Source organism: Pelecanus crispus, chromosome 4 (assembly GCF_030463565.1).
Source record: "Pelecanus crispus isolate bPelCri1 chromosome 4, bPelCri1.pri, whole genome shotgun sequence".
Lineage (NCBI taxonomy): Eukaryota > Metazoa > Chordata > Aves > Pelecaniformes > Pelecanidae > Pelecanus > Pelecanus crispus.
The window spans coordinates 42,385,308-42,397,397 of record NC_134646.1 but is presented as its reverse complement, the minus strand read 5'-3'; the positions used below and the strand labels follow the sequence as shown (position 1 = coordinate 42,397,397).

Genomic DNA, 12,090 nt, shown 5'->3' with positions numbered 1-12,090 from the left:
CCTTCATTAACATCATAGTTTTAGTGTAGAAACATAATCAAAACATTACTTTTAGCAATAAGAAACATATCAACTTGCTGATTTTGTAATGGTATAATGGAAGTATCGCAAACTAAGTATCTTAGTAATGATTTTAATACTTTTATATATTTCTTTTGAAATAATTTGGACTTAATTTAAATATCATTATACAGATTAAAAACTGTTCAGAGTTAATAAATAATAACGGAAAGCAAGATGAAAAGTTGCGATAACTATTAATCATCTACTGAGCATACTAGAAGTCCATCCAATTTTATTTGGAGCTACGTCTCTTCCAATTATGACGCATGTTAATGCAACCACCAGTAGATATCTGAAGGGTGTTGCTAAAAAGCGCCATCAAGTACTTGGCAAAAAGGTGACTTAACTAAAAAAATAAACGTAGAAAAATAATATCATGCAATTTGACTTGAAAAAGTCCATGGGAACGCATCTAGAGAAATAAAACAACTTCTGCAAGTTGAAAAAACCTGAAATACCAAAAGACAAATAGAGGACAGTGAACAGTAAATGAGATTTGAGTCCACAATATAAATAGATAATGAAAACGCTAAAGTCAGTTTGGAGCTGTGGAAGCATCATTTCATTAAACAAAATACCACAGGCACTTTTGATGTCTTTAAAGAGAAATATACATACTCGGAATTGCAAGAAGGAAAAAAAAAATCCACAAAAAAATAAAGAAGGGATTTTTAAGAATATAAAGAAATAAATGGATATACCTTGGCTAAACGATAAGGAAGGATAACATGTAGTAGCCTATACATATCCAAAGGATGTAAACACCAGGTGATGAGGAGAATTACTGAAGATGAAACAAAGGGTACGTAAGTGGAAGTAATAGGATGAAACCAGTAATACAAACTTAAGAATGAACAAGGACACAATTTCCTGCAGTGAATCAGAATGCAGAACAAATCCTCCAAAGAGATGGAAATCTAGTCACAGTTCACACAGAAACTCAACCTGAAAATGCTATTAGAAAAATCAGCCCTACACTGGCAAAGAGACATCTTTGAAGAAATGACATTTTTTCATCCTGGCCTTTGAGATTTTGATACTTCAGTATTTAGGTGATATTAAATTGTCACAATACATGCATATTAGTCTGTATGTTAAAAACATCAGAAGTTATGGGAAGAGGAGGAATATGAAAAGTATGAAAAAGCAAGGAAAGATATTTACTATTAACAGACTGAATCTTCCTCTGTAGGACAGTTTTGTATTTATAACCTGCAATATATCAGCCATCTAAGACTAACACATTCTATTAGACTCAGACTTTAGCTTACCTTTTATATTTTTAGATACGTTTTAAAACCACAAATTTGTTTCAGTTTTACAAGGATAGCTGATTCTTGTCCACTCACCTGCTCCACTCCGTCTAGTACTCATTTCTGCAACATAGGTCCACTCGTTTGTATTAGCATCGTAGCATTCTACTGAACTAAGGCACTGACGTGACGCCCCATCGTAGCCACCAACAGCATACAGTTTACCTAGAAGGGTAACCAACAGAAACCTGGAAATTTCTAATGCACACAGACTATATTGGTACACAGCCTGAGGGGAAGTCATTGTTCTCTGAATTAGCTACTAATCAGTACCTGTCGTCAATCAGTTACTGAGTTTCTGTTTGGTAAATAGTTTAAGATAGTACACTATAGTTCTTGTCATTTTTAGGATGTAAGAGGCAGCCAGCATCTAACAAGAACAATGTCAGTCAAAAGATTTTAAATTGCCTAGCTGAAATACAAAAGTACTTTACCCTGTTTTTAATTAAGGACTGTTCAAAAGCAAGCTAATTCAAGTATGTCCAACACTGGAAGCTTGCAGATAGGCTTCCCAGAAATATGAAAATTTCAGATGAAAATTACTTGTATAGTCTGCATTTTCCAATTAGAAACAGCAGTGGTTCCTATGCAGTTAAAACACACACCTAAAACTGTTTTAAGACCCAAGAGCCAGCCCAGGTCTGCATTTTGCGAGCGACATCCAGGTTATTCACCACCAAAGCTAACTCAAAAGTCGGCAGTTTTCCTGAGACTGTCCTTGAGATCATCCCCAGCGTGCAACCAGCAAAGTCAGCCACAGATAACAGAGCTGACAATACTGCAGTGGTACATCACTGAAGACCAATTTATAAGGTCATCACTTCAGTCATCAGGCTCTCTAGGGACATGCGTAACCTAGAGCATGCATGCTTAGCGAGCTTTTCCTCAGTTGGCCTCGGGCACAGTTGAAGCTCTGAAAAAAAATTTAGAACAACTATGCTAAAAGCTGGTCAAACCCAAGTAGAATGATTATGTGTTGTTCATACCATTTGAATTACAAAGTTGAGCAAAACCATAAATCTGAAGTATGTTTTCAAAAGTGAGAAAAGATAGTAAATTATTGCATTTCCCCTCCTTTTTAATATCATTTGTCAACTTACCTCCAACAACACCTACTCCAACACTACTTCTTCTTGTGTTCATTGGAGCTACATGAAACCACTCATTAGTCTTTAAGTTGTAAACTTCGACTGATGATAAACCTATGAAGACAATATAACGTTTTCTGTATAAATCTAGGTGCAACATACTGTCTACCTTCCAGAAAATTCTTCATATCTCAAAACTCATATTATTTCATTTTAAGGACTCTTAATTACTGTGCAAAAGTCACAACTGATGTCCTTTAGATAGCCAATTACAGTCAACCCATTCTTGGTGTCTGAAAATGGGCAAATTAATAAAAGCTTTTGTGGAACTCTGAAAAATTCTTCCCTGGATTTTTTTCTTTATTTTTTAAGTCACAATGCTCTCTCCTACATATGCTTCTATAATACTTATTAAGAAAAAGGATCATCTCTGCACAAATGGTTTAATGCATCTAAGAAGAGAATGAACAGTGTATGTCCAAAGCCTTCCCACAGGTCAGAGAAAGCTGTTTGTAATCCTGTTTACACTACATGAAAATGCAGAGGTATGTTTCGTGTGCAAACAGGACAAAAGAGACCAGGTAATTTTTCTGCTTGTATCTTCCATGAGTTAAGGACTCTGACTATAGAAGGAATACTGAAAGGCAACTTGTCAAAGACTCACTAGTCATTAAGCCTAAACTCCTAGAAAGGAGCAAAGAGTCCACTGTTCAGGTAGAAGGATGTGACCACTAAAGCACATTCCACACCACCAGATGCCAGGCTACCCTCATGCTTGGTTTCATCACAGCTACCAGGAAAGAGACATTCAAATTTGATACAGTTATGTCAAGAGTAGTCAAAGCTAATCAGCACTGTATAAAGGCAAATATACCTGTACTCCCATCAAATCCTCCCACAGCATAAAGAAGGCCATTTAATACAGCTGCTCCCAGTGTGCTTCTCCTGTCTTGCATATTAGCAACGCTTGTCCACTGGTCCTTCACCGGATCATAGGAATCTACTGTGCGAACTCTCAAAGAACCATTGAAACCACCAACAGCATAAACCATGCCTCCCATGTACACCATTCCTAGAGCAGGGAAACGGGGAGAGAAGATGAGCGGTTTAGTCTCTGTCAATTAATTTTAATCCATAGTGTCCTAAGCATGCAGATACTTGACACAATTTACAGTACTCGCTACACTATCAGTCTTTTGACAGTGCCCTAGAGCCACACTTCATTCAGATTAAGCACTAGAAATTCTGGCACTTTGTTAGAATCGTTTAGGTTGGAAAAGACCTTTAAGATCATCCAGTCCAACCATTAACCTAACACTACCAAGTCCACCACTAAACCAATTAAGGGTAGAGTAATAATTAATTTAATGTTTCCCACACTTCTGAATATCATGCTTGCTGAATTTCTTCTTGCTTAGATATCTCAGCTGCTTTAAGATCACATTTTCTCATTTTTAGTATTGGTTGGTCACTTCTTCACATTTTTCATCTCATTTAATAATAATAGGGTATTTTAATAGTGAAATTACTCATTATTATAATGCATTAATATTTAAATTTATTTATCCTCAGTATCTATGGGAGGTATTAAAGCAGTTTATTCTAGAGATTACAAACCGAAGCACAAATCAAGATCAAGTTATCAAACTTGTATTGTTCCAGATGAGCAAGTAATTCAAATTTTAAGGATGAAGACTGAAGTCAAGGCTTAGCCCTTGTCAGATAAATATCTTAAGTACTGTTCCAAAGAACGTACGATGCTGTATACAGGCACCTAAATTCTGAAGCATTATGAACCGCAACAAAAAATTAGGCATCATTTACCCGCTCTACATCTTCTGGAAGGCAATTCAGCCACCTGATGCCAGCGTTCTTCTTTAAAATCGTAACATTCAACACTGCGAATTGCCTTTGGTGCCTGTCCTCCAACTACCATCATCAGCTAAAAGGGAGATAATACAACTTGTCAGTTATCTGCATATATCAGAGCACCTGAAAGATCAAAAAAGTGCTAAAAAACAAAGCAAGCTTCTGTACAATAAATAATTAAAGGATGCTTCTCCTAAATAAGACATTTGAGTCTTGCAAGCTCGGCAAAATTCATTTTTTTAAAAACACATGCAATTTGTAATTATTGTTTCCAGAAGAAATATCTGAGGTGGAAAAGCAGGAAGCAGTTAGAATCTAGGTAGAGCTTCCGTGAACAAGGCAGATCCTGCTGTATCTTCACATCCTACTCTGATCTCAGGCATGAGAATTTAATGTCTGTGATGTTCAATGCACTGTGACCATCCATCACAGAACAGCCTTTTCTGGTTCCTTTGTGAGAAATGTGCTAAATCTGCTGAATGGAATCTCCTGTTCCGTTAATTTGCAGTTGCCATAATAGTACTATGAGAAAACTTCTTTACTTTTTTGGGAAGAAGATAATATCTAGTGTGTGTTTTGTTTTCTCCTAAAATGAATGAAAGGCAATATTTAGCTAAAAATTGAATAAAATGTCTCAACTCAAACTTCAGTCTTTGTTTTGTTTTGATTGTTTTTAAAAAAACAGGCTTACTTCCCCATAATTGTTTATTTCTCAAATGCTGAAGCACCTGTTAAAAAATATATATTGGGAGGGGAGGTAGTGGTGGTGGCATGTGTAGGTGGGAGACTAAAAACATCTATATCATAAGTAGAATGGAGCATAAAGCTACTCACTTGTTACATTCTTGTGATAAATAATTCTGGTACAAAAATTTTTTACAGGAATATCCCAAGTGACGGTCATGCTGTCATGAAATCTTTTAAAATGGAGTTTGAAGAAATAAGTACATTGCAAAAATAAGGGTCTTACTTTTGGAAGGCTAGCGGGTGTTCTCAATTTTGTTCGAGTGCTTTTCATCAATGCTCGTTGCTCAGTTGGCAGCAAGTGATACTTCATAGCTTCAATGAGGTAATCTTTACAAGCGCTGCTGTTCTTAACCAGTATTTCCTCTTCAACTCTCTGTTTATTAATAGAAGTTTAACAAGGTCTGAGCATGTTAAGGAAGTAAAACACAAATCACAACCTGAAGTGAAATAAAGCCTGTGTTATATCACACAAATGCAGACTAATCTGATTTTTTAGATTGTCATTTAACCACATTTAGACACAAATTTATGTGATGGCAATATGCAGTCACTAAAAAGAAAAAATCAGATGTTGATTCTCAATTAGTAAGTGGAAGAAACAGTGTTAGGCAAGGTAAATCACTTTTCTTACAATCAGGCACATTTCTTGACTTTTCAAATACAGAGATATAGAACACTTTAAGGGGGGAGTAGTGGAGACTAATCTAACAAAACTAGTAAGCCACCCTACAACAATAAAAAACCACAACAGCAAAAACCCCACAAAACCAAACCAAAAAAACCCCAAAACAACCCACACAAAGTGGAGGAAATTCGTATCACAAAAACAGAATTTCTAAAATAAACACCTACCAACATACTGCTACATCCACTAACCAAGGTTTATAGTGAATTCATATTTTCAGTCTTAAATATTTGTCCTGACACCAAAATATTCAAAATGAGCTTATAAAATTTGAAAAAAAATTATTATATCTGAACTAGGTAAAGGAATGTTTCCTTTGTCATTAATTCCTAATCAACTTAAACAACAGATACAATTCTGAAGTTGAAAATTCACTTATGAAAACAAATCTTGTATAAAAGATTGTATTACAAATGAAAGCTAACCTGATCGCAGCAAATTAAATAGTTCAATTACCAGTGTGGTATGACAAGTAGTCAGCCAAGCAGATAAATTACTTATATCTATCATGCTCTGTGTGGAAATCCCTTATTTGATACTCTGTGTGTGTATGTGTACATGCATATGTGGTGGTGGCTGTCTACTTTTACTGTCAGTAACACACTACATTACACTGTTGTTTAAATTGTCCGTCTGGCATTAAAAAAAGAAGACACAGAAATGTTCACGTGCAGGAGAATTAGTATTCCTTTTTGCTTACCTGAACTAAATATTCCCGGGAAAGCAAAGGCAGCCGAACATGCTCCATCAGGCGTGCCATTAGCTCCTGCCTTACATCTTTGTCATGGTTTACCCACGCTATCACTGCTTCAAATACCTTCCAGGAAACAAACAAATGCGAGTCCCTTGACTTACAAGTTCATAAGTATGAAAATACCAGTGTGCCTCCAAAAATAGTTTTTGCTTATACTAAAATTCCTAACGTAAGAAAAGACGACAGCACTTACAGCTCCCATTATTTATGTATTTGTCTACTACAAAATTCTGAAGATGCATTAGCCAGTCTCTTTTTATATCACTCCTCTACTGGTGTTTCAAGGATAGCTGTGCTACATTGACAAAATGGACGTAGTAATTTCATTGATACAGAAAATCCAATAAAACTAGATAAACAAACAACACAGTGGCGATATTACAATCCTCATACTTTTCTTCCTTTCTTGGAAAAGCAACCTGCCACATCATCGTTCAAATGACTTATCACCATTGAGTCTTAGTAGGGAGAAGCAATCCCAAGCCTAGTTTCTCCTCTATTGCACAGCAGCTCATCATTCACTAGAGCATTAAAAAATTATACTCCACAGAAGCAGCAGCACATTCATACCTTCAGGGTATGACGGGAACAGCAACATGACTTTTCCAGTTGCAGTTTAACCAGATAGTTCTTAGATTCAAAGTTTCAAAAAGGTTTTAACACGAAACACTACCTAGCCATACAAATCAGTATTCAAGCATGCTTTTGAATACAGTTTAGCCTCATTTGGACAGAGGTGTTAGCACCACTATACACTCCTTGGAAAAAAGAAAACTAACCAACATACTTTAAATTGATCACAACTGGATTAAAAAATGACTACATCTACAACCTGAAAACCATTAGAGGTTCAAAGAGGTGCACTGAGCTCACTGAAGATCACAGAGTTTAAAAAATGGCTTTAAAAGAATGAGATCTAGCTAAAGGTGAGCCAACATGTATTTAAACTCGTTTGGTTACACCAACCTACCTAGCCATCTCCTTTGCAACCCACATTTGTTCAGTTAGGCTAAACAGCCCACATATCCATAGAGAGTTTTAATATCTTTGTGGGACTGCTGATGTTAAAGTTAGCAGATGGCATATACTTGCTCTTCAAACTACTGGTTTTGAGTTATTTTTCCCCTGGTAAACCAAACTGCTGCATATGTGACTCACAGCATGTGTTCTGTTTGTTCTGCTTGAAGATGAAAAGGAATTTCCATTTAATTTAGTTTCCATTTTTTCAAAGGACAAAGGGTTATGTGATTTAATACAGTTCTAGGTTTTTTTAAGAGTTGAGATTAATTTTCAACATCAGATTGACAACACTTTTGGGAAAAATCCTTTAAACGAGCACAATACGTGCCTAATTTCACTGAGGAAACAAATAACGCATCCAAATAAGCGTACAAGAGCAGTAAGAGCAAGCTCGCTCCCCATCCAAAAGGATAAAAAGAATACTGGGATACAGATGGTCTTACCTTCTCTTCTGAGGCAATTGTGAGTTTGTCACTGGATATAAGACTGCACACCTGCTCTACACCAAGATTGAGGTATTCTTCACTAAGTACGACATCAGAAAAGTGCTGTTCTGTTTGGAGGAAAAGAAGTACTCTAACATACAGTGCGAAGTGTAACCCACAACAAGCATCAAAGTAGCAGAGGAAAAAATAAAGGAAAATGATACAATATGCACGCTATTTCATCATATCTAGAAGGAATACCTTAAATTGAAACATTTGATATAGGTTAAAGCTTGGTCTCACAAACAGCTTTTATATTTAAAGATTCTTTAAAATAATTGAAATATTAAAACACATGATACTAAAAGTAGCAATCATAGCAATTTAACATTTTCAGCATTGCTTCATCTCAGTACTTGTCCTTGATAGTTATTTAAATCTCATTTTGCTAAGTGTATACACAAATACAGCAAAAATTATTCCAGAAAAAGAATATGCCCTCTATGCTGTTGACAAACATGTTTTAAACCTGCAATTCAACATGAACAACAGCTGATTCATTAGAACTAACCAGCAGGTTTGCAGTCTAATGTAGGTCAAATCAAACAAGTCTGGATCTGTTGCATCTCTCATAACTTCTCCAAGATCATAAAAATATTACATATCACAATCTCTACAACATGTAGAAGATGTGTAGTTTTTCCTCATTTTTTTTTAATGCCTCAACTTAAAGTAAACAAAACTGACAAAATTCAATGTTTTAGTTGTAGAACCAGACATTTTCTTTTAACATAGAGCATGTATCTTTATCAAGTTGTCAGTTATTTGGTTATCCTCTCCCTTCCTTAAAATTGCTTTAAGCTATTCAGTTGCTTAAAAAGTAGCTCCATCTAGTTAAATGTTATTTTTCCCCTCTTCAGCTATTCTTAATAGAAGTTAGAAGGGACAACTGTTACTGGGAATTTAAGAATTCACTCAAAATTAGAATAAGGTCAAACATACTCAAACTAAAGAACTTTTTAAAGCCTTTTCTATCACTCGACTAGTGCTACTATATATAGTTAAGATGCCATGCTTGACAAACTGTCTTAAGCTGTTTAAAAAGTTAAAGAATGCTGAATGCTTCCAGATTAAGAAGTCTAAATTTTTCAGGTCAACTTTGCAGGGTACAACAGCTTTTTTGCCCTGTACTAAGGATTAGAGAGCATAAAACCAAAAATCTAACACAGTATAATTCTTGTCCTTTATCCAGTTCAGCATCCTGTTCCTTGAAATGGGCAGCACAAATTGCTTCAGACAAAAGTCCAAGAATGTATGTGAAAAGTATGATAATAAAACCTCCTTCCATAAAGGTCTCACTATAACCATGAAAGATTAGAGATTGGTAGCCAGAAGGATGATATTTTATCTTAACCACATTTTACCAAACAATGAGTTTAGTGAGATACAGTCCAGTCCTCTTGAATCCTGTTAAATTCTTGACTTTAATACCTTCCTATAGTAGCAATCTCACGGTCTCATTGAACAAAAACGCCCCACATCTAAATTTAACACCCAATTTACCATTACTCAGTTTTCAATTAATATCCCCATGTTCTAATGCTGAACGTGATGATAAGAAAAGCTGCAACCTGTCAACTCAAAATCATTCATGGATTCATCAAAATCCATATTCCTTTTCAGCCTTCATCTCTAAAGTAGCCAGTCCTTGCCTTTTCAGTCCCTCATCCTACCAGCCTGTTCATTCATGCAACCATCATCACTATGAGTCCCCCCAGTTCTGTAGCATTCTCTTATGATGGACACACAGTATTTTCTGCCATATTTCAGGCAATGGGAGAGAAAGGATGAGGAGAAATACTATTGATTTTTGTAACACCACCATTACTTTTGCAGTCCTTACAAATCTTTACGTCTGTTTGCTTTTCAGACTACAAATATGCAGTTTCTTGAGCTGAAGTAGAATTTTCTGAGGTACACTTACTGAAATAAGTATCTGATGAATTTTACTATTTGCATATGGCAAACAGAAATTGAGAAAGGTAATTTGCATACATTAGTTTTATGATAAACTCCAAATTTCAAGTGACGGTGCCACAAAACAGCATGTCTGACTGTACTCAGAAGTTAAGAAGCAAGTAGAAAGGGGAGGCAACACTCAATCTCAAACAAATCTGAGGTTCAGAAGCCTTGTTCATCATCCCTTGAGAAAGCGGATCCAACAGTCAATCACATCCAACAGGATACACTTCATAAACTGGAAATACCCAGTTGATTTTATAGACTTATATACAAAAGCCTTCTATTTTAAAAAGGTGATTTCAATTTATGACATGCTCTAAATAGGAAGAGATCCAGCTGCTAACCAAAAGAGTGAAAGTCATGAATTTTCAAAGTAATACAATGAATGTGAGGCTGTCTTCTGTCTTCATGCTAGGAAGAGAACTGTAGAAGAAAATCTGACAAAAACAGACAGCACTTGAACAAAAACGAAGACTGTTTTACTGGATGTCAGCCTCTGTGCTTAAAGCATAAAATAAGGCATGGGGCCAAGCGAAGAAAGAAGAGTAGAAAAAAAAGGAGACATTAAAACAAACTACTTGGTCAATAGCTACAGGCTCAGGTCCTCAATCAACACCTGGAAACAAATCCTCAGCTGAATGAAATGCAGAACAAGGAGAAATACGAGAGTAGATTGCTATATAAATTTTAGTCATCAGGAAAAGCGGTAAGGTAAAATCACTTGTCTCTTAAGAACCAGATCTCTTGTTGTCAAAGAGACCATCTTAACTGATTGATAGGTAATCTTTTGACAGAAGCCAATTGAAATTACGGCTAAACAGATTATTCAAAATAATTAGAAACTGAAAAAGAACAAGGAAATGCAAAAACACCAATTAAATCTGCCAATGGCAATTTATCTAAAGCTGTTCAAGTGTTGAAGACAGAAGGCATTATTTTATTATATATAAAAATAACACTTATGAAATTCTAACTTTTTGCTTCCTTTTAGGAAGGATATCAGCATCTTTGAAATATATGATTCAGTACTAAGAGTTCCAAAAATCCTATTCAGATCCTCTTCTTCCAATAATTATGAGAGAAAAATAGTACTGGGGGTGTGTGTATTTTTTTTTGCCTTCTGGGTTAGGACTTCTACTATCCCATATTATTGCTCACATCCTGAAATCTTTGATAATCTGGAGATATTAACATCAAACATCATGAAACTTATGACATGATTAAATATTTCATGCATCTCTCCCCTGCAAAATCTCAAATTAGCTTGGCTTTTATCTGTTGCATTAGGTAACATACTACTTTCTTCATTAATATCTCCTAGATAAGCAGATAGAACTATCTGGCTGGAAGTTTTCATGAGAGAATAAAATACTTTTTTTTTTTTTCCAAATCAGAATTTCCCACACAGTGTGCAACTTTGACAAATTCGTATTGGAATCCTGCCCCACTTCTTGCCACTTTACCCAGACATTGAAGCCAGCTGGCTCCAGAGTCGGGCAGCCTGGAAACAAGCTGGCTTACGAGCTGCGGAGGCTTGGCTCCCAAATTCCTACTTCCTAAGCAAGTAGAATCCTATTTCTTTATTATCAAAACTAAAATCTGCCTTTAAAAAAAAAAAATCCCTTCCATTTTAGGACATTTGTAAAATATCTGTTCCAATTGCATATGAAAAACAGATTTTCATATTTTTGCAACCAATAGAGACCGTTTCTATCCAAATAGCTGAAGATCTGTCCTTGTCTGCCCTGTACCACTAGGATGGGACTTCAGCTTCAGGGATAAACTAAAAAGACAAAAAGGAAGGTATTAACAACAAGAAAGGGGCTAGTAACAAAATCTTTGGAAGTACAATAAACAATGCCAGTAATGGAGAGCACAGGAAGATAATAGGAGCTGTAGATGTACCCCTTTTGGTATTTTTCATTATGAGTCTGGAGATGTGTATTATATATACACACAGCAGCAGTAAGCACTTGACCTACCTCTTCTATCCAAATGGCACATAGTCTTGCTGGCCATAAAGATATTGACACTAACTTTATATTTTGCAATTACATAGGAAGAAAAGCTACATGTGAAATCCGCACAGGTCATTTTACGCTAT

The 12,090-nt window shown here is 35.7% G+C and overlaps 1 protein-coding gene across 1 annotated transcript in view; it reads right to left on the bottom strand.

Moving 5' to 3' along the window:
• The window catches only part of KLHL2 (kelch like family member 2), a 61,125-nt gene that overhangs the window by 4,107 nt on the left and 44,928 nt on the right, over window positions 1-12,090 (bottom strand). The window contains exons 6-12 of the mRNA XM_075709191.1: window positions 7,983-8,092; window positions 6,466-6,582; window positions 5,304-5,453; window positions 4,289-4,406; window positions 3,339-3,536; window positions 2,477-2,578; window positions 1,413-1,541 (exon numbers count right to left, since the gene is read on the bottom strand). Coding sequence (XP_075565306.1) covers window positions 1,413-1,541; window positions 2,477-2,578; window positions 3,339-3,536; window positions 4,289-4,406; window positions 5,304-5,453; window positions 6,466-6,582; window positions 7,983-8,092 — 924 coding nt within the window. The remainder of the gene's footprint in view (window positions 1-1,412; window positions 1,542-2,476; window positions 2,579-3,338; window positions 3,537-4,288; window positions 4,407-5,303; window positions 5,454-6,465; window positions 6,583-7,982; window positions 8,093-12,090) is intronic.